The sequence below is a fragment of the Mauremys mutica genome, chromosome 7 (assembly GCF_020497125.1).
Source record: "Mauremys mutica isolate MM-2020 ecotype Southern chromosome 7, ASM2049712v1, whole genome shotgun sequence".
Lineage (NCBI taxonomy): Eukaryota > Metazoa > Chordata > Testudines > Geoemydidae > Mauremys > Mauremys mutica.
This window is the reverse complement of record NC_059078.1, coordinates 33,458,276-33,484,126: the sequence shown is the minus strand read 5'-3', so window position 1 is coordinate 33,484,126 and position 25,851 is coordinate 33,458,276. Positions and strand designations below refer to the sequence as shown.

The window sequence follows — 25,851 nt, the reverse complement described above, 5'->3', positions numbered from 1 at the left end:
AGCGTACCTCTCTGCTTCTCTTCCCTCCACACCTGTCACCGCTGCAGCGTGCACGCGCCCTAATGTGCTCTTTTGGCGGGGGGTAGTGGCCCAGGCGGAGGCTGGGCCGGGAAATAGAGGCTCGGCACCTCCTTCGCTTCAGTGGTTTTGGGGGCTGGCCTGGCCCCAGGGCCGGAGGGACCGTGGGCTGCTCCTTAAGAGGCTGGGCTGCTCTCCACAACCCCACGTGGGCGTTTCCAGATACGTGAGGCGACGCTGCCCGCGCTCCCTGTCTGGACATGGAGGCGGCGGCGGCTCCGCTCCCGGGTGGCGCTCGGCGCAGCCGGAGCTCTGGGCTGCTGCTTCCCGGGCCGGGACGGACGCGGAGTGATGCCCAGGTGCTGGACGATGCGCTCGGCCGGTTGAGCGGAGCCACTGCGGCCATCACGGCCAACGTGCGGCGGATCAATGGGGCGCTGGAGAGGTAATGAGCCGGGGGACGCCGCCTGGGACGGACCCCTCTTCCCCGGGGCGCTGGAGAGAGGGCAACCCCTGCCCCGCCTGGGATCCTCGGGGGGGGGCTGGAGATGGAGCAACCGGTATCCCCCCGCGGGTCCCACTTCCCGTCTTGGGATCCTTCCCTTGGAGACCCGTGTGAGGACTGCTCGTAGTGTCGGAGAGGGGCCGCCTCTGAAGTGGGCAATACCCCCACCCCAAATTGTCCCAGCCTCAGACCCGTTAATTCCCCGAATCCCTGTATCTGAGGCAGCTTCCCCTGGACTGGGTAGAGTTTATATTACTAATTCTTGGGAGGGGTGGCTATAGGGTGCTGGATACTGCATAGGGTAATACAGGCGTGGGTGGTTGCTGAGGAGAGGGTGTGGGGATGGACAAGGAGAGATGATGGGTGCAGGGTTGGTGGGTGAGTGAGGGCTATGGAGATGCAGGGGTGGCAGATTTGGGGACGGGCCTGTGGGTAAAGGAAGGATACAAGACATGGAGAGCAAGGGCAGTAGTTGCGGACGACAGGGTCAGGCAGTGGCAGTGGGATGGGCACAGGCAGCATCTATCTTCCCCATCTCAGCATTGCTCCTTTGCCAGGTGCATTATCCATCTAGCCTTAGTGACCCCCTGTGCTGGGCAGGGAGGACTTCTGGGTGTGGGGATGTGGGGGTCAGGGGCCACATCAGTAATGGAAGCTCTTCTCCCCTTTGCCCAGGATTCTGGAGGATAAAGCGACTGTGGAGGAGCTGAACCAAATGCTGGTGTGTCAGGGGAGGGGGACCTGGGCTAACAGTTTCTGTGCAGTACCAGATGAGTGCTAACACCCCCAACAGCTCCAGGGAATGGGTGAGAGCAGGAGTGGGTGCCCCATGCTGGGGCTCCCTCTCTCAGGGCACTCCCAGGTACCACACCACAATGAGATCCCAGGCACCCTGTTGCATTGGCAGAGCGTCCATTCCTGGTGGGGTTGCAGTCTGTGTGGTGCATGGTTCCATGAGGGTGGGTCAGGGAGCCATGTCCCATCTGCTACAGACACAGGCTGGGGTGGGATGATGATGGGAAGGGCGAGGGTGGTGGTGAAGAGACTTCTGGAAGGAGCCCCACCAGGTGCTTGCTCTGTCCTTCACTTACCCTCAGCTCTCTTTTCCAGAAGAGCTTTGAGTCAAAGTAGCTATGGGATCACCCCAGAGAGAACCGCAACCACAGCCTTCTGCTTCCAAGAGACGTGCTGGGGCCCCATATCAGAGAATGGGACCCAAGCTGCTCAAGAACATCCTGGCTTGTTGCCAGCTGGAAACGCTGCCTTCATGAGGACATTAGGAACACCTTTGGGTACTGGGTGGCAGTTTTGCCCCATGACACTTGGAGATTTTCCAGTCACTCTTTGTTCTCACAGATAATAAACAGACATGATCCCTGACGTCCAGCTTGTCTTTGAATGTGAGACTCCCACCTCACCATCTGCCTCCCCTGCGTGCTGCCATGTTGGCTGTGGGATGGTCAAAACACAGGTGCCATTACATTGGTCCAGAGCAGTGTGAGCACCCTCATCTTATTTCCTTTTGTGGTATTGGGAGCAAGGAAATAATGCCTCTCCCATCACCACTAATACCCCTTTCCCTTGGGGTGGAGGGGTCATCTTCCTGGTTACTAGGTGCCACTGGGTGTGCAAGGGCCCTGCCATGAGCTCATGGGATCAGAAGGGGAATGGAGGCCTTCTTGGAGAGTGGATTCCAGAGCTGGGAGAGGTGGGTGAGTGTTGGTGCTGGAGTCACTGGTATTTTGACTGGTTGGTGTGTTACATGTCCCCAACCTCCATAGCCTGTGAGTCTGTTACAGGCCCAGCTGCGGAGCCTGCCTCTTTAGCTCAAGCAGTATCAGTTTATGCTTTAAAATGTGGAGGCCTTGATTCAGTCCCTGCTGGGTCAGCCTCATGTATGCCCATGTGGTCAGATACCAGTGGCTTGGGGAGGAGGTTCAGAGAGAGGGTCATGTGGGACTGGGATTGTGTAACATGTGGCCGAGACTATGCATGGTTCTGTCTAGTTACAGCCTGAGCTATGGCAGACAGAGGGTTAGTCTGAGGCCTGCAGTGCCCCCAGTCCTTCCACTGGAGCCTCTGGGTGCTGCCACAATACTGCCATGGGGTTGAAGCTTCCCTGGGTACAGCCATTTTAGTCTGTGGAAGAGAAGTTGGCTGAAGACCACCATATTATTCGCTGCCAGGCATTGATGCAGGATGCTGCCATCTTAGTTTCTGGGACACAACACGTTCTGAATGCTGCGATCTTGGTTGCCGGAACGGAAGCTGCCCGAGCGGCAGCCATTTTAGATCGTGTAATAGAAGCTACCTAAGACGTCGCCACCTTGGATTCTGGATTGGAAGCTACCCAAGGAGCCGCCATCTTGAGTCCTGGAATGGAGGATGCTTGAAGTGCAGCTTGCAGGGTAGGAATACGTGCGCGCGCCCATCATCCGTGCTCCGTCATGTTGCTTCCCGCAATTGATACGTCCCTGGGCGCCGCCATGTTGGCTCCGGGCGCTGAAGCCGGCGTGGGCGCCGCCACGTTTCCCTGTGTCTGGCAGGCTAGAGGTTGCACATGGCTGTGGCAGAAGACGCGGGGTCGGGCTGGGGCCAGCACAACGGGGATGGAGCGGGGGGAAAGCGGCCCCGGCTGGCGGCGGAGCTGAACCAGGTGACCGTGGTGCTGGGGGCACAGTGGGAGGACGAGGGGAAGGTGGTGGATCTGCTGGCCATGGACGCCGACCTGGTGTCAGGTGCCAGGTGAGAGCAGGGGGTGCTCTGCGGTACCGGGTGAACGCAGGGGGAGGGTCTCACCACCAGGGCGGGCTTAGGGTGGGGGTAGCTCCTGAGACCCCAACGCGCCGTTCTCCTGACCGGCCTGTCCCCACAGGGGGTAACAACGCGGGCCACAGCGGGTGGTGGGGCTGGTCGAGTACAACTTCCACCTGCTGCCCAGCGGGGTCTTGAACCGCCATGCCACCTCCTTCCTCGGTGAGTGACCCCCCGTGCACCCCAATATCCTCCTGCATCCCTGCCCTGACACCCCACCTCCTTCCTCGGTGAGTGACCCCCGTGCACCCCAATATCCCCCTGCATCCCCGCCCTGACACCCCATCTCCTTCCTGGGTGAGTGACCCCCGTGCACCCCAATATCCCCCTGCATCCCCACCCTGACACCCCACCTCCTTCCTCGCTGAGTGACCCCCCGTGCACCCCAATATCTTCCTGCATCCCCCCTGACACCCCATCTCCTTCCTGGGTGAGTGACCCCCGTGCACCCCAATATCCTCCTGCATCCCCGCCCCAACACCCCACCTCCTTCCTCGGTGAGTGACCCCTGTGCACCCCAATATCCTCCTGCATCCCCGCCCCAACACCCCACCACCTTCCTCGGTGAGTGATCCCCATACATCCCAATATCCCCCTGCAGCCCTGCCCCCCAACACTCCCCCCATGTACTCCAGTATCTTCCTGCCTCCCCACCCCCAGTGCTCAGCTGCCTCATGAGCCACCATGCCACCACCTTCATCAGTGAGAGCCCATCCTCTATCCCATATACCTCAGTATCCCCACCCCAATATTCCCCACCCGGCACCCAACAGGGGCCCAAACTGCCATGCCGCCTTCCTCATCCGTGGAAGATCTCCCTGCACCTCCATCTACTTTCTACACCCCCATCTTCTCCATTGTCCTGTGGGGGCCTGAATTGCCATGCCACCTCCTCATCGCTGAGTGACATCCCCCACCTGCATATACCCCATCTCCCAGTACCCCTCTGCATCCCTGTCCTGACCTCCAACACCCCTCCACCCCCAGTAATCGGCAGAGTCTTGACTTGCAATACCACCTCCGCACTCCACATCTCTGCTAGGCTCTTTGCCCCTCACTCAGCCCCTTGCATTCCAGCCTGTGACCCTGCTGCTGGGTGTCTTTCCAGGAAACGGAGTGGTCATCCATCTGCCGGGACTCTTTGAAGAAGCTGAGAAGAACCTTAAGAAAGGGCCTGGTGAGTGACCGACCCCAGCCACCCCGCTGCTCCCTCCCTCAGAGAGAGGGTCTAGTGGTTTGGGGAGGGAGGGGAGGGGCAGTACTCTTGGGTTTGCTGCCCAACTCTGGGAGGGCATTGGGGTCTAGTGAGTTAGAGCATGGGTGGGAGTCAGGACTCCTGGGTTATATTCTTTCCCCCAGTTACATAAAGGCACAGTAAATAAATCCCAGTTACCACTCTTTATAGCAGGGCTGTCACCGGCCCCATGCATGAGGATGGGAGGCTCAGGCCTGGCATGTAGGGTAGGCTAGGCTGGGGGGTCCCACGTGGTAGGCCTAGGGGTGATCCTGGCTGACCTTCCCACAGTGATGTGTTTTCCTTCCCCGCAGGTCTGGAGGGCTGGGAGTCCCGCACGGTGATCTCAGATAGAGTTCACATTGGTAAGTCCAGAGCAGCCAGCAGGGGGCACTGTCTGCATCGTCTGGGACCTCTTCTCCTACCCTTGGAATGTCTCCTATCAAGACCCAGGGGCACTGGGCTCATTGGGAGGGGATGACCAGGCAGCTGAGCAGCAGAAGGGGTGGGGGAGGGACTTGAGCAGGCTGTGTCAGCAGATGAGGAGGTGGCTGGTGGGGGCAGTGGTAGCAGAGAGTAGGAGTGTCCCTCCCATCTCACCTCATCTCCCATTTTCTCTTGCCACAGTGTTTGATTTCCACCAGGCTGTGGATGGGATCCAGGAGCAGCAGCAGGATGGCAAGAAGTGAGGGGGCTTAACAGCTGGGTCCCCATTTGGGAGGGGCAGGAGGGATGGAGCTGGGCCTAGGCCTGGGCCAGGGGAGGATTATGGCTGGGTCCCCTGGAGCGGGGCATTTTCTTAGGGGTTCCCCTTGGTCACCAATGGCAGGGGCTGGGCTGGGGTTGGGGGGAGGTGAGGGGAGGCTGTTTCTGTGGAATTCCCATCCTCTGGTGTCAGGGCAGCTCCTCTCCCTGCAGCCTGGGCCAGTGTGGGGAGCATCCAGTCTGGCTACAGCCTGGTGGGTAGGAGGAGCTCCCACCACTACCCAGCTTTGACTCTGCTTCCCTGGCAGCCTGGGCACCACCAAGAAGGGCATCGGCCCCGTCTATGCCTGCAAGGCTTCCCGCACTGGCCTGCGCATCTGTGACCTGCTGGACGACTTCCACGAGTTCTCCAAGAAGTGAGTTGAGGGGGAGGGAAAGGAGGGAGGAATCCTTTCACAAAGATGCCCAGGGGCCCCCAGGGATCCATTCATGCCTCCCAGCCCTGAGGCCTTCTCAGGATGCCCTGCCCTGGGAATCTGTTCACACATCACACCCCACGTGACAGTGCAGAGCTTGGTCGTCTGTGACCCTGGGCAGTGCAGTGGTGTTTAGGGGTGCCCTTGTGGGATCACTGGTCCCCATCTCTATCTCTCAGGTTCAGGGTGCTAGCCCAGCAGGGCAAGGCCATGTACCCGGCTCTCACCATCAACACAGAGGCCGAGCTGCAACAGCTGAAGGTGGGTGAGGGCCCCAGTGATGCCCCCCCAGCTGTGAACCACCCTCCCCTCTGCCTCAGGAATAACCCTTCCCCCCAGGAGTCTCCCACCTGGCTGACAACCAACCTGCCCCCCAGAAACACCTCCTTCCCCTCTGGGGATCCCTACCTCTCTGAGAACCACCTGCAATTTCTCCTTGCCTCCAGGGTCCCCCACCTGGGTATGAACCAACCTCCCAGGAACTGCCTTTCCTTCCCCTGGAAATACACCCTGATCCCCCAGCTGGCTGAGAACACCCAGTGTCCCTGAGTAGCTCCAAAGACTGAGTGGTAGCACCTCCCCCATCTGATCCCAGCATCTCTCCCCAGGTCTATGCTGAAAGGATCCGGCCCCTGGTGAAGGATGGTGTCTATTTCATGCACCAGGCCCTGCACGGGCCCCCCAAGAAGATCCTGGTGGAAGGAGCCAATGCTGCACTGCTAGATATCCAACTTCGGTAAGTGCGGCGCTCTGTCCTTGTGCCCCGTATATGGCAGGTGAGGCCCCCCACCTCCGTGCAGTCTCTAGGGAATGCCAGGCCCTGGGCTTAGCTTTTTCCAGGGCAGCTACAAGGCTTCAAGACTTGGGTTAGCCGTGAAATCAGGACTTAAATCTGAGCCAGTATTGGCAGAAGCAACTGCCCCACTTTCTCCATGGCCTCCTGGAGCCCGTGTTTGTCTGAACCTGTGTGTGCTCTGCCTGGGGCTGCCAAGATCGCCCTCTCTCCTCACCACTCCTGCTCCTTTGTCCCTAACTCCAGCCCTGGTGTGTTTGCTGTCGTGCTTTGCTTGGGGTTTCCATTGTCTCTGCAGGGCCCTCCCTTCATCTGGGCTGACTGCGCTCAGCTCTGGATAAGTTATCTGGGCTGGAACCAATATGGTTGTGCGGCATCCAGCCATCTCTTCTCAACCTTCTCAGAGGAGAAATTAACCCTCACCCCCAGCAGGGAGCAACACAAAGTGAGTAGGGAAACTGAGTCACACACATTGTTAATAAAAATAGCACCAAAATTCCCACGTTTTGCACCCCTCCCTGCAACATGGGGCTCTGCACAGCAAAAGCAGTGGGAGCCAAAGAGAACATGTTCTGATCACTGTAGTGCAGGCTGGGAAGAGAGTCCTCATCACAACTGGAGTCTGGGGCTGGGATAGTGGTGTGCGGGCTGGGGATGGGGGAACCTGAGTCCCATATGTGAAGGCCCCATTTGCTGCCACCCCCTGCTTAGCTCACTCTGGCCTCTCATCTCTCCCCAGGGACATACCCATTCGTGACATCCTCGAACTGCACAGTGGGGGGCGTCTGCACAGGCCTGGGCATCCCACCTTGCCACATCGGGAAGGTGTACGGGGTGGTGAAGGCCTATGCCACCCAGGTGGGTGTTGGAACCTTCCCCACCGAGCAGGACAATGTGAGTGTGGGGAGTGGATCTGAATGGCTAGTTGTGGAGTTGGGGGACATGTCCCCTGATGCTTATGGGCAGTTGCAGAGAGAGGGAAGTGGGATTCATAGGCTTTTCCCCTCAAGGGATAGGGATGACCCTGGGCAACCCGCCCCAGGGAGCAGGGAAGATTCTGGCCCTCTGGGAGCCCTGGGGTCCCAGGAGTAATGGCCTGTCCCTTCCCCTCTGGCTCCACAGGAGATTGGGGAACTGCTGCAGTCATGGGGCCAAGAATTTGGCGTCACCACAGGCCGCAAACGCCGCTGCGGGTGGCTAGACCTGATGTTGGTGAGATACGCCCATATGATCAATGGATTCAGCGCATAAGGGCTACATCCACTGCCCCCACCTCACAGCCTCAGTAACCCCCTCTACACCCACCCTGCCATCTCCTCCCCCATTACCCACAGCCTCCCTAACTCCCTCCCTCCAATCCTCGCCCCCCATTGTCCCTCCCTTCCTACAGTCTCTCTAACCTTTCTCACCTCATGCACTTCCCTACTGTCAGTCACTGCCTCCCACACACTCTGGTTTCCCACCCCTTCCCCCAGTATAACCTACGCCTTGCTCTCCCTGCAGCCTGGCGCTCACCAAGCTGGATATCCTGGACACCTTCTCGGAGATTAAGGTGGGCGTGGAATACCGATTGGAGGGGAAACCCATCGCCTACTTCCCAGGTGAGCCAGTGGCGGGGTTACCCTGTGAAGGGGAGGTATTGCCCTTTCTTCTGCCTTTCCCACAATGAGAGGGCAGTGGCCTCTGGGCCTCAGGCCTTGTATCCCCTGAGCTTGGGGGCAGGAGAGGCTACTGTGGGGAGAGTAATACAGGGCTCCAGAGGAGAAAGGGGAGGGATTGAGCCATCCCTGGGTGGAGACAGGCATCCCTCCAGGGAGTGCAGGGGGCAGAGCTGTTGGGGGGGAGGGGGGAAGAGATGCAGGCAGGACTGCCATGGGAATGAGATATGGGGAAGGGGCTTCCTGGGAGGGGGATAGGGGCTCCTTGGGTAGTAGGGGCTAAACCACCCTGGGGTTGGGGGGATAGGGGCTCCCTTTGGCCCTGCAGCAGCCAGTAAGCCTCTCTGCTCCCCACAGCAAACCAGGAGCTGCTGAACAAGGTGTCGGTGGGCTACGAGACGCTGGCAGTGCAGCACAGAGCAGGCCCGCAGTTTTGCCGACTTGCCTCCGCAAGCCCAGAGCTATGTCCACTTCATCAAGCGCTACCTCGGGGTGCCAGGTATGTCCACAGCCCTACTGAGTAGCCTGCTGGCCTGGCTCACAGCCCAAGCATCAGGGCTGGGCGCCCCCTTTGGGGTGTTGCGTGGTTCCCTGGATTGGGGATGCCATGGGGCATGGGATCTGCCTCTCTCCTCCTACGGTGAAGTGGGTCTGTCAGGAAGTTCCACAAATCCTTCATCAAGGTTTCTGGAGCCTCCCCCTCCACCCAGGCTGTCACTTGGGTTCTGTTTGGGGGGTGGAGGAGATTGGCCTTGCATGGGGGGGGGGGGGGAATCTGCTGTATGTGGGGGAGGGATCTGCCCCACGGGGCTGAGAGTTCCTAGTTCTCACCCCCCCTTTCTCTTCTCACAGTGAAGTGGGTCGGTGTCGGGAAGTTCCGCGAATCCATCATCAAGATTTTCTGAGCCTCCCTGGACGTCCTTCAGTTGCAGGGGCTCTGCCCCAGGACAACCCCTGACACACAGACCCTCAGCAAAGGATCACAGGGACCACGTGCCTCTCATTCTGCCCTGCACCTCCCCGCGCTTTGGAGGGCTCCACCGCTCCTGGGAGAGAGTGAATTGTAATTTCACTCTGCCCCCCTCGCCCCCCAGTGCTGCCCATGCTGGGGAGCCCCAGCCTGCGGTTTACAGGCTGCATGCCACACTCTGCTCCCCCATGCTCGAGGCTGAACTATGCGGCTCCCCTCCCCCTCACTCCAGGACTGTGCCAGGCGGGCTGTGCTCGCTCCGTGTGGGGGGCCACAACCCAAACCCAGCTCCTGCTCCACCTGTCACTCCTGCCCCCCATGGGGGCAAAGATCACCTGGCCTTCCCCACTGGGCACCCCTGTCTCCTCTCCCCCATGCCTGGATCTCCCTGTTCTGCCCCCTGCTGTGGGCAGTCTCACAGCTGCTTTTTCACTGTATAGAAATAGCTATAAAGAGCCATGATTTCTTTTCACCATGAGCCCAGTGATGTGTCAGTGGGGGGTGCGATAGGACTGCGGTGGGTGCTGTTTGGCCCTGTCAGGTGAGGGGGGCCATGTGTGCCCCAGCACTGGGACAGGGACTGGCGGGGAGGGAAGGGGTGCCAGGTGCTGTTTTTTGGGGGAGGGGGGTGGATTATTGTGTGTGTAGGAAGCCACTGAGCTTTCCCAAGGGCTGGGAATTGGGCAGGGGAGATGGGGGTGTCTGGGCTGCTCCCTTCCCTCCTGGGGTCCCTGAGCCAATCTCCACTGGCTTGGTGACTGGTTCTGGGGACTATATCCTGGGCATTGCTCCCACCACCGGGCCCCATTGCTGGAGGTTGCCCTCTCCATACAGACTGGGCGGGGCCTCAGCTTCAGCAAAGCCCCTGGCACTGCCTCTGGCCCATACTCACTGCTCAAGCTAGGCCCCTAGTCCCAAAAGTGCCCCCTGCCCACCCCACAAACAAGCCCTAGCCAGTGTTCCTATCCACCCCCAGCCAGCCTCTTCTGATGGCACTGCCCATGCCCACCCCATCCCCCCAACCCAGGCCCCCTAGTGCCAGCATCACCTCCAGCACTGCTTCTGGTGCCGCAATAACACTGATGCCACCCCAGCCTCTGTGCCTCCTGTTACTTTATTCTCAAGGTCTCAGTTTACATTGTGTGGGGCGGCTCAGCCCTGCAATCTGGGCACTGCCCCTCCAGCCCTGGGGGAAGGAGATGGGCCTCTTTCCCCCTTTGGCACCCAGGAGCAGCAGGCTGGGAGCTAACACCCTCCCCCCTAATGGAATTGGGGTGATTCGGGGTCAGTGTGATGCTGCTGGGGATGGGCCTGCAGCTTCAGCTGCCTCAGGCCTGGAGAGGGGAGCAGGTCTTGGTGTGACTCCTGCCAGGATGAGGTGTGAAACCCCCTCCTGCTTTGATGTGTGTGTGGTAGGGGTGGGGCAGGTTCCCCCTGAAGGGGAGGGGCCTTGGGGGCTTGTGCTCTGGGCAGGTGCCCTGTCTGTGGAAGTTTGTGTGGGTTGGGGGAGTGGTCCCAGCCAAACACCCAGCTCCAAAGTTGGTCCTAGGAGGGCCTGAGAGTTTGGCGGTGGGTCAGGCCCTACCTGGGAAGTCGTGCCCAATCACCCAGGCAGGGTCAGGGGAGAGGCTAAGAGGGGATTACACGGCGGCTGTAGCTGAGGGGTGGGGCAGGCAGGGCTCAGAGCAGGGCACAGAAGAACTTCTTCTCACGGAACGGGTTCTCGGAGGTGGGCACCGGGGTGATGAGTGGGTCTTCGCAGGCGTGGGCATCACAGTATGTCATCAGATCAGCTGCTGCCTTGGATACCTGCAGGGAGGGGAGGGGTGAGAACTCTGCAGGGTGGACCCAGTGGAAGGTGCTGTAAAGAGCAGAGGGAGCTCCTAGCTACTCCAGCCTTGGCCTCTCCTAATGGGGCACTGCAGGGAGTGGGGGAGGAGCACTGGCTGTGGTGGGGAGTTCCTGGCTACTCCAGCTCTTGCCTCCCCACAGGGGATGCTGCAGGGAGTGGGGCAGGAACACTGGCTATGGGGGGAACTCCTCGCTACTCCAGCTCTGGAGGTGGGTGAGTGGGTGGGGCCCTTTTCTGCCACAGTAGTGGTCAAGATGCCACCCTAGTCCCCACCTTTATCCGGCACATGCTGGCCTCAATCTTGAGCTGCTCCACCATCTTGCGGGCCTGCCCGATGCTCATGGTACTGTTGACGGGGGTTTCGCCCTTCATGGGAACCCTGTAGAGGGAGAGCATAGGTTGGGCTCAGCATGGACAAGGGTCGTGGGGCACTTGGGGGCCTGTATCCTGGAGCCTCGACCAATGGGATGAGCACAGAGCCCAGGAGAACTACCCCTGCCCTCAGCTTCTTTGGGTCACTCCTAGCCCCTCAGCACTGTCCCCAGATGGCTGTTAGAGGGGGCTCCAATCCTGACTGGGCTCAGCTTCTCCCCACCAGCTTCCCCGTCTGCCCCACCCTCTCCTGGCCTGGACTTTATATCCCTGACCCTGGCTGTCCAGTGCTTCCCCCTATAACCTAGAGTTCCCAGCTGCCTGGGGCACCTGTATCCCCAGTCTTGGCTGCCCAGGACCACCTGGCCCATAGTTAGAGGGTGTCCTGACAGTCCCAGCACCCCTAGTTGGAGCCCAATCCCTTTGGGGAGGGGATTGTGGGGGAGGGTGTGGCAGGGGGTTGCTCCAGAATAACAGCCCCAATTTGCTCCAGTATGGCTACTCCTGCCCTGGAGAGATTGGGGGGGAGTCATTGCCCATGGGTAGCAAGGTACCATCCAATGGCCAGGAGTGCTTTATGGCTAGGAGCATCATTCTAAGTACATTAACGGCTCCTCTTGAGATTGTGGGAGGCAGTAGATGCAGAATGGACTGTTCTGCCCCATTGGTCGCTCAGTGCTGGCGGGCATCTGCCCAGACTGAAGGAGGGATTATGCCTGACCAGGGCTCAGTCCCAGGGAGAGGGGAGCTGAGGCAACCATCCCTGAGACCCCCATCTCCCTTCTATCCCCAGGCTCTGGCACAGTGGGCCCTGTGCTGCCCTGCAGGATTGTCTCCTGGTGGGACTAAGACCCCTGGGCCCCAAAATCCCAGACTGGCCTGAACACCAGGCTGGGAGGCAGGAGCTGAGTGCCCCCTCCCAGCTTTAGCCCACCTTTCAGCCCCTTTGTCCCTTGCTGAGCCCCTTTTACCCAGCTGAGTCACAGCCTCCAGCCCCTCACTGCTGTCTCTGAAGCAGCGCCCGCGTCCCCTGGCAAAGTGCTGGGCGCAAATACAGGATGACTAGCCCAGCCCTGTGTGCAGACAAAGGGGCTGCTGCTTGCTCTGCTTCTAACAGCACCAGCAGCCCACTCCCCAGCTGCACCCCCCAGTGCATCTGCCTGAGCCCCTAAATGCAGCATCTTTTCGATCCTGCCCTCTCTCTGCAATATGCTTTGGGTGCAGATGGGGGAGAACCCTGCCTCCATCCCCTCTTTCCCAAAGCAGTGGCATGGCTGGGGCCTCATCCACCATCCAGCCCCACATTGGCTCTGACGGTACAGAGACGATACCAGGTGCCCCCTGCCCCCCCACCCGGCTGGCTGCCCCTCTGGGTACCCAGGCACGCCCCAGTGGCCAGTCAGGAACCCCTGGGCACTGACCTTCGACGGTCGCTGCCAGAGCTGGAGAGACTCTGGGATGGGCTCCCCTGTATCCCCAGGTGCCCCGGGCGCCCTGCAGACGGCTCCGCTCCCTGTGCCTCCTCCGGGATGCAGCTAATTCAATGCGCCCGTGGTACCTTGAGGATGCTCCGAGCCGCTCGATGCTGGGAGCGGACCATGCCCGCTCCGGGGGGAGGAGCGCACGCCCAGCGGAGCCTGGCTGAGCTCTGGCTCCTTGCCCAGGCCCCAGAGCCCCCTGGTGCACAGCCCCTGGCAGGGCAGGAGAAAGGGAATGGGCGCTGGGGAGGCAGAGCGCCCCAGGAGGGGGGCCAAGGCAGGGGCTGGGCTCCGGGCACCCCTGCACAGCTGCTGGTGGTACAGGCCCGCAGTAGCTGCAGTGAGGATGCTGGCTCCCCACCATACTCATTTGGAAATCTGACATCAGGGGCTATGCCGGGCATGGGTGCTGCTACCCTGCCTGGTTCTGAGCCTCTCCCCAGGGCGCCTGAGGCTGGGCCAGTGCCTGGAGTGTGAGGGGGTGAGGAACAGGCAGCGGCGTTCAGCCCTGCTGGGGACTGGCTGGTTTCACACCTGAGAGCCCAAGGATAGCCCCTGTCTAGAGAGAGGGAAATTGAGCCACTGAGAGGGGAACAGACACATCTGGAGCAACCCAGCAAGTCTCTGCCAGGGTCAGGCATAGAACCCAGGAGTCCTGGCTCCCAGCCTCCCAGTTCTCACCACCAGACACCACTGCATCCCCCCAGAACTGGGAACAGAACCCAGGGGTCCTGACTCCCAGCTACTGCCATGTACCTGGGGTGGCAAGCAGGCACCTAGGACTGGCCCAGCTGTGTGTGGCTGGGCCCCAGTACAAGTCCGGCTGCCCTCTCCCCTGCTCCCCCAAACTTTACAGCATTGTCTGGGGGGAAGCCTTGAGGAGGGGGTCTCTGAGGGAGGGCCCCAAAGTTGGAGGGGTCCCTGGGGGGAAGAGCAAATATACTCAGTGGAGAAGGGGGGTCAGGCTCCCAGGGCGGATCTTGCTGTGGAGGACATGGCATGGACGTGAGAGGGGGACTCCCTCCGGGCTGGCGGCAGAGTTGGCTGGGAGCCCATCAGCCCTGGGGGGTGGGGCTGGTCTTGCTGTCTCTCGGGGGGCTGGAAGAGGCAGGACCCTGGGGCCTGCTCTGGGGGGACGGGGACAGGGACAGGGCACTGGGCTGGGGGATCCCTCTGAGAGGGGCTGTCCCTGGAGTGGGAGGGGTCTCTCGGTGGGGGCGGGGGGACTGGGGACCGGAGCGGCAGGGTGTCACGGGGGAAGGGTCTGTTCGGGCTCGCTCGGGGATCGCGTCACCATGGAAACAGGGAGAGGCGCGGAGGCGCGTCTTTAATGATGTGACGGACGGTGCCTGCAGTGGGAGGAGCTTTTCCCGGTCCCGCCCCGTCGCGTCGTCTTTGCCGGCTCCCGCCCACTCCCGGAAGAGGCGGAGCAGCAGCAGCAGCTGACGCTGATCCGGGACGGAGCTGGACGGGTCAGTAAGAGACGTGCCGAGACCCTGGGACCGGCTCCTGGTGCATCCCGCCGAGTCCTAGAACTTGGGGCTCCGTGGTTCCTGCCCTGACCGCGGAGCCCACCCTGCACCGGGCTGGGACAGAACCCAGGAGTCCTAGCCCCTTCCTCCTCTAACCATTAGAGACCCCCCCCCTCCCCAGGGCTGGGATAGAACCCAGGAGTCCTGGCTCCTAGCGCCCTCCCCTTGCCCCTCCTAGAGCTGGGGAGTCTAGGCTGTAAGTGCCCCCTACTCTAACCACTAGACCTCCCCCGAGTTCTTGGATAGCATTTCTCACAGGTAGAACCGGGAGTCTAAACTCCCAGCTCCACTCCCAAGCCCTTCTGTCTAGCTGAGACTAGTACCCAGACATCTAGTCCTGCCCCCGCCCCCCTTTCCAAGCTACTAATAGGCCCAAGCATCTAGACTCCTAACACATCCCTTTCCCCCTAGTCTGGCACAGAACCCAGGAGTCCTGGCTCCTAGTCATGCAATCCTAGTCTAGACTCACCCATGTGGTTTCCATGCTGACCCTGTTTTTTGTGTCCTTTCTTCCTCAGATTGGCTCCAGTCTTTAGCCCCTGAGGCAAGACTCTAGTGTGTGACCAATCCCAGGGGCAGGCCTGTGCCAAGCCTGTTGGCATGGCCCTGCTCACCATGTCCTGGTGCCAGTGACTCCCGTGGTACTCTCTTCCATGGCTAGAGATAATTACTGGAAGGCCAAGCGGCGTAGACGGGCCAGCCAGCCTGCCCTAAGCCAGAGCCTTTGCCCTGTAAAGGAACCATTGAACCTGGGCCCTTTCCAGTTCATCCAAGAGAACTCTCCACCAGCCTGAGCCATTTCGCAAGCACTCGAGCAGGCACTGCCGCTCCATTCCCCTTTCCTCAATACAGGAGCTGGGCGCTTGGCTCCCCCCAGACACCAGTGCGTGGCCTCCCAGGGCCCTTGTGCCATGATGAGTAGTACGGGACCTTTCCTGCAATGGGCCCAGGAGGTGGCTGCGCTGCTGCTGCTGCGGGTGCGGCGCACGGTGCTGCAGACAGCTATCCTGCTGTGTGTGCTGTTGCTGCTCCTCTGGATCGCTGTCTTCCTCTATGGCAGCTTCTACTACTCCTACATGCCCACCGTCAGCTATGTCAGCCCTGTGCACTACCGCTTCAGGTGAGTCGGGCGCCCCCAGGATGGGCCAGACCCCCCCCCCCCGCCTCCTGGGATGGGACAGACTGCTTAGGAAGGCTGTAGAAGCTCCTTCGCTGGTGGTTTTCAAAAGGAGCCTGGAAAGCCATCTGTCTTGGATGGCAAGTATCAGAGGGGTAGCCGTGTTAGTCTGGTTCTGGTACTTGCATCCGAAGAAGTGGGTATTCACCCACGAAAGCTCATGCTGCAAAACGTCTGTTAGTCTATAAGGTGCCACAGGATTCTTTGCTGCTGTCTTGGATGGGTTAGAACCAACAAATGCTGCATCTTGGCAGGGTGTTAGACAAGATGACCCTTTCGATCCCTTCTAACTTTTGGTTCTAGGATTCTGTGCACCACCTGAGCACTGCTCTGGGCCAGATCTCCTGAGATGGGGCTCTCCTGGGCACCTCCGCAGCCCACACACACTTTTTGGGGTTGTGGGTGCTTCTGAGCTGAGACCTGTTCCCAAGAGTAAGGGTCTGAACTCCTTGGTTGAAGAGGGCTGGGGGAGCTGGTGGCCCCTGAACATGACCACTGCCTTGTGTCTCACAGGACAGACTGTGGCTCGCCAGGCCCTGATCTCTGCTCCTTCCCCATTGCCAACATCTCGCTGGTCAAAAACAACCGGGACAGGGTAAGTGCCAGTGGGTGTGAAGCAGACCATAGGCTGTCAGCTCATTGGGATTCTGGCCCCTTGGGCACCCAATGGGTGTGATGCTTTTATCTGGGGCCAGCTGGCAGCAGCGCTGGGGTGTGTGTGTGACAGCTTTCCTTGCAGTGGTGAGGGTAGGGAGCAGGCTCCCTGCTCTATTTCTGATGCGCTTTCCCTGCAGCGGGGGGCTCTGGGAGGGTTACATGAGAACAGCCATACTGAGTCAGACCAAAGGTCCATCTAGCCCAGTATCTTGTCTTCCAACAGTGGCCAATGCCAGGTGCCCCAGAGGGAATGAACAGAACAGGTAATCATCAAGTGATCCATCCCCTGTCGCACATTCCCAGCATTTGGCAAACAGATGCTAGGGACACCATCCCTGGCCATCCTGGCTAATTGCCGTTGACGGACCTATCCTCCATGAACTTATCTAGTTCTTTTTTTAACCCTGTTATAGTCTTGGCCTTCACAACATCCTGTGGCAAAGAGTTCCACAGACTGACATTGCATTGTGTGGAAAAAATACTTCCTTTTGTTTGTTTTAAACTTGCTGCCTATTAATTTCATTTGGTGCCCCCTAGTTCTTGTGTTATGAGAAGGAGTAAATAACACTTCCTTATTTACTTTCTCCACATCAGTCATGATTTTATAGATCTCAGTCATATTCCCCCCTTAGCCGTCTCTTTTCCAAGCTGAAAAGTCCCATCATTATTAATCTCTCCTCATATGACAGCCATTCCATACCCCTAATAACTTTTGTTGCCCTTTTCCAATTCCAATATATCTCTCTTGAGATGGGGTGACTGACCATATCTGCCCGCAGTATTCAAGATGTGGGCGTACCATGGATTTATATAGACTTGGGCAATATGCTGTTTTTCTGTCTTCTTATGTATCCCTTTCTTAATGGTTCCCAACATTCTGTTTGCTTTTTTGACTGCCGCTGCACATTGAGTGGATGTTTTCAGAGAACTATCCACAGTGACTCAAAGATCTTTTTCTTGAGTGCTAACAGCTAATTTAGGCCCCATAATTTTGTATGTGTAGTTGGGATTATGTTTTCCAGTGTGCATTACTTTGCATTTATCAACACTGAATTTCATCTGCCATTCTGTTGCCCAGTCACCCAGTTTTGAGGGATCCTTTTGTAGCTCTTCACAGTCTTCCTAGGATTTAACTGTCTGCAGATGGTACAAAACTACTCAAAATTTTGCCACCTCCCTGTTTACCCCTTTTTCCCGATCATTTATGAATGTTGAATAAGACTGAGCCCAGTACAGACACCTGGTGGATAGCACTATTTACCTCTCTCCATTCTGAAAACTGACCATTTATTCCTACCCTTCCTTTCCTATTTTTTAACCAGTTACCAATCCATGAGAGGACCTTCCCTCTTATCCCATGACTGGTTACTTTGCTTAAGAGCCTTTTGGTGAGGGACCTTGTCAAACGCTTTCTGAAAAGTGCAACGGGATTCCTGGGGTACAGCCTGGGACTGTGGGACTGCTGTGTCCCCTTAACTCTCTAGCCTGGGTTGTCTCTCTCAATACCTTGCTAGTGACAAGCAGCAAACCCCTCCAGGTGCTGTTCTCACTCAGCCCAACTGAATGTGAAGCCCCACACCCAGCTACATTGCATGAATGCTCCCAGAGCCACTTATGAATCACAGAGAAAGGCACCAGCCAAATCCTCCCAGCTTTGCACTTCAGGAATATACCATCTTGCACTGCTCAAAGATAAGCAGTGCAGGTTTATTACTTGGGTCACCACTTCATCAATGGAAAGTGGATACACACCAGCCTTTGCAAACCTGAGCAGATTTACCAAACACTTCATACAAACTCACTGGTAAAGAGAAACAGTAAAACAAGTTTATTGACTACAAAAGATAAATTTTAAGTGATGGGCAAAAAGTCAGAATTAGTTACCAAAATAAAATATAAGCACGCAGTCTAAACTCTCAACCCTAGTAGACTGGGTAACATCTAGACTAAGCAGTTTTTCTCACCCCACTGGATGTTGCAGTTCATAATATACAGGTTTGTCCCTTAAACTTTGGGCCAGTCTCCTGTTAGAAGACTGAAGACTTTGAGTGCCCTTGTTGCTTGCAGCATAGGTGGGGGCAGGAGAAGGGCCTAGCATGTGTTCTGTTCTATACCCTTAGTCCATGATGTGCTTGGAGAACACAAGTTCAGGCACCTCTGGTGGGCATTGCTGAATCCCCAGGCAAGGTTGAGCAATTCCCCTGGTGTGATCTTATGCGGGTGAGTCATTGCATTGTAGCTCCCTTGCTGGACAATGGCTGTTGATTGTTGTTTGACACCTGCCTGGGTGTTGGTTACTTTCCTTGCTGTAGTCTCTGGGGACCTGATATCTGGCCGATTCCCAAATTTACAGCATGTTTTACTGACAACTATAAAACACAATCTCATAACTTCATGTTCGCTAATGATATACATGTTTAGATAGAACAGTGACTTTCAGCAGATCATAACCTTTATCCATTGCATGCTCTATATCAGGGGTCGGCAACCTTTCAGAAGTGGTGTGCTGAGTCTTCATTTATTCACTCTAATTTAAGGTTTTGCGTGCCAGTAATACATTTTAACGTTTTTAGAAGGTCTTTCTATAAGTCTATAATACATAACTAACCTATTGTTGTATGTAAAGTAAATAAGGTTTTTTAAATGTTTAAGAAGCTTCATTTAAAATTAAATTAAAATGCAGAGCCCCCCGGACCGGTGGCCAAGACCCGGGCAGTGTGAGTGCTACTGAAAATCAGCTCACATGCTGCCTTCGGCACGCATGCCATAGATTGCCTACCCCTGCTCTATATGCAATATCACAATTGTATATAAATGAGGAATATGGGGATTACCTGGGTTCTCCCCCAAGGTGTAGAATGTCACACTAAGTACACTATATCCACTGGACCCCCCCCTCAAAGAATTCTAGTAGATTGGTGAGGCATATTTTCCCTTCACAAAAACCATGTTGACTCTTCCCCAACAAATTACGTTCTTCTATGTGTCTGTCAATTTTGTTCTTTACTATCGTTTCAACCAGTTCACCTGGTACTGAAGTCAGGTGGCCTGTAATTGCCAGGATCACCTCTGGAGCCCTTTTTTAAAAATTGGTATCACGTTAGCTATCCTCCAGTCATTTGATACAGAAGCTGATTTAAATGATAGGTTACAAACTACAGTTAATAGTCTCTCTGCTCCATCTCTGATGCACTTTCCCCATAGCAGGGGGCTCTGGGAGGCTGTGGGGAGAGGCTACCCGGTCCATCTCTGATGCTCTCTCCCTGCAGCAGGGGGCTCTGGAAGGATTTTGGGGCAGGCTCCCTACTCCATCTGATGTACTTTTCCCACAGCAAGAGGCTTTATGAGAGTTGGGGGGCAGGCTCCCCACTCCATCTCTAATGCGCTTTCCCCCAGCTGTAGGGTCTTGGGAGGCTGTGGGGCCTCTAGGGTGGTTCAGGAGGGGCAAGCAGCACCCCCTCTCTTTGATGCCCCTTGCTTTCCTGTAGGTGCTGATGTATGGGCAGCCTTACCGCATCTCCCTGGAACTGGAGCTGCCTGAGTCGCCTGTGAACCAGGAGCTGGGCATGTTCATGGTGGTGATGTCCTGCTACACCAAGGGTGGGCGCATCGTCTCCTCCACAGCCAGATCGGTGAGTCTGGGGCCCATCCCAGCCCCATCCCTGAGCCATCCATTCCACCGTTTCAGCACCACACACACCTACATTCCTAGCCTTGCTGCCTCAGGTAGAGGCTCCAGGGAGGCTATTCCACCCTTAGTCAGGGGCTATAGTGACACGTGGGGTAGTGGAGCAAAGGGAGCTGGCAGTCAGGACTCCTGGGTTCTATCCCCGGCTCTAGGAGGGAGTGGGGGTCTCGTGGATTAGGCAGGGAGGGCTGGGAGCCAGGACACTGGGGTTCTATTCTGTGCTCGGCAACTGCCCCTGCACACTCTTGGCAATTCCCTTCCTCTCTCTGCAGTAGGGTTGAAGCCCTGGACTCCTCTCAGAAACCCTGGGAGATCCTTGGACAAGAAGCAGCTCCCTGCTGGCAGTGCCCCTAATGGCCCCGGGGAGCTGGTGGGAGATGTTGGGGGGCTGGGTTCAATGCTAACACTGGCTCTTCTCTCCACAGACCATGCTGCATTACCGCTCAGGCCTGCTCCAGACCCTGGATACCCTGGTCTTTGCCGGGCTCTTCTTCTTGGGCTTTGCTGAGCAGAAGCAGATGGTTGAGGTGGAGCTGTACTCGGACTACAGGGAGGACTCGGTGAGGGGGGAGGCCTCTTCTGCATTTGCTGTCTGGCTGGCCGTGCCTGGGCTGGCCAGAGCCTCTGCTCTCCAACCCCCAGCACAGGAGCTGATTGCCAGGAGTGCCCTGGGTGTCTGGCGCAGAGACCCTCCCTTTTTCCCCACAAGTAATGTCTCCCCTTCCTGTGTGGGTTGGGAGCATGGTGGGGGCACATATGCCTGACTGCTTGGGTTGGGCTGAGGGAGAGCAGGGGGCAGGCGCATGCTCGGCTGTCCGAGTTTGGTGGCTGGGGGTGTGGGTGACTACAGCTCTGTCTAGGTTGGTGGGGAGGGTCACATGCCCTGGCTGTCTCAGCTGGGCACCAGGGCTTGAGGCAGGTGCATGCCCTGCTGTCAGGGTTGGGGATCTTGAAATGGCCCCACCTGCAGCTCTGACCCTGCCTGTCGTATATGTCCCTTCCAGTATGTCCCGACTGTTGGCGCCGTGATAGAAATCCAGACCAAACGGATCCAGATCTACGGGGCACAGCTGCGGATCCATGCCCACTTCACGGGCCTACGGTGAGGATTGGTGAGCAGGGAAGCCCCACAAAGATTCTCCCTGTAATCTGCCCCTCATGGATAATGCTGGGGGGCCTGTGGGTTAGGGGGAGGGACCATGGGCTGAGGGAGGGGCTTGTGTCTGGGAGGGGGAAGACTGGATCCAGGCTGCAGCACCCTAATGCTCAGGCTCCACCCCTTTTGCCCCAGGTACCTGCTCTATAATTTCCCAGTGACCTCGGCCATCCTGGGTGTGGCCAGTAACTTCACCTTCCTCAGCGTCATCGTCCTCTTCAGCTACCTGCAGTGGATCTGGGGCAGCGTATGGCCCCGGGAGCCCCTCTCGGTACAGGTGAGAGGGTGGCTCTATGGGGCTCTGTGGCTAGGGGAGCAGAGGGTTGGGGTGGGGCATTGAGTGTGGGGCAAAGGGGTGAGGAAATTGGGAGGGGGGGAGGCAGGCTGTGGAGCAGGGGATGTATCCCATGCGAATAAGAGGGCAAGTAATGGGGTTCTGTGCAGCAGGGTGAGGCGATAGCCTCCTGCCCCAACTCCCCCCAGGCACTATGCTCAACTATGCAGTAGGCATTAATGGGGACTGGGGGTTGCCTGGTTCCCCCCACTGTCTGATCTCCCCCCCCCCCCCCAGGTGAACACAAGGGACGGGGCCAGCCTGCAGCAACGGCGGGAGGAGGCACGACGGCGCATGGCTACCCCCAGGCCAGGTAAAGCAGGTTTGGGGGGCGGGGGTGTGTGGGGTTGGGGGGGGGGATTCCCATTTGTCTGTGGCTGGGTGGGGGGGGGTCCTATTACTCTCACCTGGGAGGGGTGGCGCTGACCAGGTCCAGTCTTGGCCCCACCCCTGCCCTGATGCTCTCTGTCTTGAAGCAGAAGACCAAGAGGAGCTGACAACACTGCAGCCTGAGGCCATGGGGCTGGGCAAGAATGACCAGGAGAGGGTTCCCCAGGGCACAGGTACTGACGATTCCCTTCCAGCTGGGTCGCGGGGCGGGGCAGGAACCTGAGGCTGGACTGTTTCCTTCCCACTGAGGTGGGGCTGGGACAGGGAGACAGGGCTGTTGTATTAATTTAGATGGACCCAAAAAGGCGAAGGTGTTAACGTGGCCCTATCACTGCTCGCCACTGAATAGTGTTAACCAAGAGTTTGGGGCTAAGCAGGCTGAGGGCTCTATACTCCAGCCCCCAACACCATTACAGTCCCCTGGGAACGGTTCGTTAACCATACAGAGCAAGGGAAAGGATTTAGAATGTGAAGGGTTAAGTCGGGCTTGCATTGTAACAACATCCCTTGTTCTCCCTCTCCAACTGGAGAGAAGTTTAGAAACCAGCCTCCCCACCCCAATTTCTCAATCTTTGCACCAGTGATAAATGGCAGTAACTGTCCTCCAGGAACAGAGAGAACACTAGTTGAGATAGGCTGGAGCTGCTGCTGTTGCTGTTTAAAGTCCAATCCTGTTTCTTAGAAGAAAAACCAATGGGGAAAGAAAGGGACAGCAAATGCAACTTCTGCCTCTGGTGCTGCTCCTCACCTGCATCTACTGCTGGTAAACAGACACAGCTACCCACGCCTGGCAAATTTGTACCAGGATTGGGCTGTTTGGGACAGTGCTTGTAGCTGCCTCGCTAGTCACAGGCTTACAGCAGTGTTGCAAAATATGCAGTCTTGGCCAACTAAGCCGAAAGGCAAAAGGAGAGGGATAGGAGAATGACGGGAGGAAAAGGACCTGTGAAGGGGTAGGGGTTGGGATTCAGTCAAAGCCAGCTGAGGTGGTGGTGTTGTCTAGATCCCTCTGTCTGGCCCAGGCTGATAAGGGCGTGTCTCAGGATCAGGAGGTCAAAGGCCCAGCAATGGATCTGGGGGTCCCAGCAAACAGTGGGGGTGGCAGCCGTGATGGTGAAGCTCCCTCCTTCCTGCTCTTCTGTCTTAGTCAGCCAGTGTCCGTCTCCACCCGTTTCCCCCCTAGAGTCTCTCTTCCTGAGGACCCTGAAAGGCAGTGGGGGGTGGCCCGGCCCATCCCATCCCCTTATGTTTTGTTTACCCATTAGCCCTAATTTTTGCCACACCAATTTGGATTGGTTAATTCTTGTTCCCACACTTTGGTTTCAGGCATGATTTTCATGTTGATCTTGAATCACATCAGTAGGTCTCTGAGACTCATTGAGTCTTATTGCTAGTGCCCCTTTCCCATGCCTGGTTACTGCTACCGATTAGGGGGACAGTTTGTATTTACTTTTCCAATGAATGTACGTTTGAAGGCCCAGTCATTACTGCGGGACCCCATGAGCCCACCAGAGGGAATTGAGCCTTGACCAGTGTGACCTGTTGGCGATGCTAGGAGTGGAGGAGGGGACAAGGCCCTGTGACCTGGCCTGTCTTGGTTCTTCATCTTAGTTGCCTGCCATGCAAGGGGGCAGGACCCCAGGACCTGGCCCTGCCTCTGACTTGTGTTTCTCCCCTTCCCCCGCAGCTTCTCCCCCACAGCTACCAGGTGAGGTTCTGGAGACAATTGGCCCCATAGGGGACACAGCCCAGGCTAAGGAGCTGGATCTGAGTGAAGGTGGGTAACGCAGTTTCCCAGCTCCTCCCTCTAGGGGCTCCAGGCTCCTCATAACCCAACCCCTGTACACCAGAGCAGGGGATAGAACCCAGGTGTCCTGACTCTCAGCTCCCCTCCCCCTTCCCCCCCCCCCCCCCCGGATTAGCTTCCACTCCTTACCCACCAAGCTGTGATCCAAGGCTCCAGCATCCATCAGGGCACCCGGAGCCCATCTGTACCCAAGCAAGAACCTAGAACTAAACTGTGCAGTAGGGCTGAGGGTGAGGTGTGCAGCTGGGAACAGCTTTGTTTAGGGGAGTGGGCTGTCCCCTGCCCCTTGCCTTTATGTGGGATGGGCTTTGTCTCCTGTGTGCTGTCTGTGTGCCCCTTGGGGGTAGACAGATGGTCTGGCCCCTGAAGGAAGGGATGTGTCTGCAGGACCCCTGCAGCTTTCTCCTGCTGGAGCCTATGAGAGCTCCTCCCCCAGGGTCTCTATCACTCTGCTTTCCCACCCCCCACCCCTCCTAATCTTGTTGCTCTTCTATAGTCACTAACTGTCTCTTCCCCCCTTCTCCTGCAGAGACTGAGTTTGAGTCGGTGGACGAGTCCTCCCTGTTCACAGATGCCAACTTCCCGCCCCCTGCAGGGACACTCCTAACACTACCACAGCCGGGAGAGGGGGCTGAGCCCATCCCAGGGGCTGAGATCCGTCAGAGACACGTCTGCTCCAGCTCCTGAGGGCACCATGGCCTCTTACACCCCTGCCCCTGACAAAAAAAAACAACAAAAAAACACTGACCTTGTTCCCCAGGCTCCCAGCTCATGTTTACATTCCAGCCCCCCGGCCCCTCACTTGGAACTGCTGTAATTTTAATAAACCACCTGCTAACAGAGCCAGGCTGCTGGTCTGGGGGTGGGGTGTGGGCAAGCGCAGATATTGGGGCTCTAGGCTACAGCAAGGCTGGGGGCCTCTCCATGGAGGTGAGGGACTAAGATGTGGTGAACGGCTGAGATGAGTTGTGCTCAGTCTCCTACCCTCTCACAGAAGAGGGATCCCTCCCTTCGGGGTGAGCTGGCTGGGGTCCCCCTGGCATCCCTGCTCCCAAGCAGGGCATCCATGGCAGCAGGATGGGGGTCCCCCAGCTCCCCCATTCTATCTCCACAGACGCACCCCTTCTTGTCTGCTGTACCGGAGCCTGGGCCAGGCGTCACTGAAGCTGGATGGGCAGGGTATCTTCCCCACCCTCCTGAACAGACCTCACTGCAGCCAGGAAGCCAGCGTCCCGCCTGGCTTGTGTGATGTCTGCATTCCAGAGGGCTCAGTAATGGGGGGGCTGGATTCCAGAGAGGGCTGTAAGCCTGGCAGGGGAGGTGTCTGCTCCTGGCAGGCAGCTGCCTTCACTTGTCACCCACCCCTGTGGGCACTTGGCAGCTGCAATGAGTGATACATGGTTCAGGGCCAGGCTTCTGAGTCCAGCCCATGTATCCCGCCACCCCACCCACCCACAAACTCCCTGCAGCCTTTGCCCTTGTGCTGGGGTGGTGGAAGAACATTGTAGCTGCCAGACTGCCTCTTCCAGCAGAGGGTGCTGTAGGGAGTGGTGCAGGGGTGCTGGCTGTACAGGAACTCCCCTTTGTTTGACTCCAGCCTCACAGGGCTTGGGCTGGGAGGTGGGGAGGGGGGAGTGCAATGGTGCTTTCCCAGCATGGGAGCTGCACTTATTTGTGCCCTGTTTGCAGGGCTTGGAGGGGAGGGGACAGGGGCTTGCCACCCATGGGGGCACAGCCACCTGCAGCACCTCAAGGCAGCTCAAGCTGCACCCCCCCCTTCCGCCAAGCCCAGCTGTACGTTGGGGGCAATGCAGGCAGCAGGTTCCTATCCCACTTCCTGTCTCTGGACCAGCTGTGAGCTTCTGGCTGTCCTTCTGTAGGCCCCACCTGAGACTGCTGTGTCTGCCAGCCTAGGTAAGTAGCCCCACGCACCAGGGCAGGTATCTGCTCTCCCTGTGCCCCTCACCTACCCCCTTTGGGCCTTGAAGGAGTAGCTTCATGGGGAAGTTTCTGTCCCTGCAGAGAGTTGGGTTGCGGGTGGCAGAGCTGGAGGGGCATGGAGTGGCAGGGGGGCAAGAAGAGCTCTGGGTCCCTGCCCTGGAGGTAGATCATCCTCTCCACAAAGACTGTAGAGGAGCCCCCACTGCCCTGCACTCAAGTTGAACATGGCCTGGTGCCATCAGCCCAGCCCAGTTCAAGCCTTGCAGAAGGGGGCTGAAGGCTGCTGTGGCCAGG

At 57.8% G+C, this 25,851-nt stretch overlaps 2 protein-coding genes and 1 pseudogene across 2 annotated transcripts; 2 read left to right on the top strand and 1 right to left on the bottom strand.

Annotated features, from left to right (window-relative positions):
• Positions 1-71: 71 nt before the first annotated feature.
• LOC123374489 lies at positions 72-10,198 on the top strand (annotated as a pseudogene).
• An 80-nt stretch (positions 10,199-10,278) lies between these two features.
• GNG3 (G protein subunit gamma 3) lies at positions 10,279-14,110 on the bottom strand. The gene is made up of 3 exons (XM_045025306.1): positions 12,819-14,110; positions 11,299-11,404; positions 10,279-10,982 (listed from the first exon to the last, which is right to left on the bottom strand). Exons 2-3 carry the CDS (start codon positions 11,395-11,397, stop codon positions 10,854-10,856), a joined length of 228 nt encoding a protein of 75 aa, XP_044881241.1. The 5' UTR covers positions 11,398-11,404; positions 12,819-14,110; the 3' UTR covers positions 10,279-10,853.
• Positions 14,111-14,189: 79 nt separating this feature from the next.
• BSCL2 (BSCL2 lipid droplet biogenesis associated, seipin) lies at positions 14,190-24,359 on the top strand. The gene is made up of 11 exons (XM_045025305.1): positions 14,190-14,347; positions 14,926-15,527; positions 16,098-16,179; positions 19,730-19,873; positions 20,355-20,489; positions 20,934-21,031; positions 21,221-21,362; positions 21,657-21,732; positions 21,899-21,982; positions 23,497-23,586; positions 24,146-24,359. The coding sequence occupies exons 2-11, from the start codon at positions 15,319-15,321 to the stop codon at positions 24,301-24,303; spliced, it is 1,218 nt and encodes a 405-aa protein (XP_044881240.1). The 5' UTR covers positions 14,190-14,347; positions 14,926-15,318; the 3' UTR covers positions 24,304-24,359.
• The last annotated feature ends 1,492 nt before the right edge of the window (positions 24,360-25,851 follow it).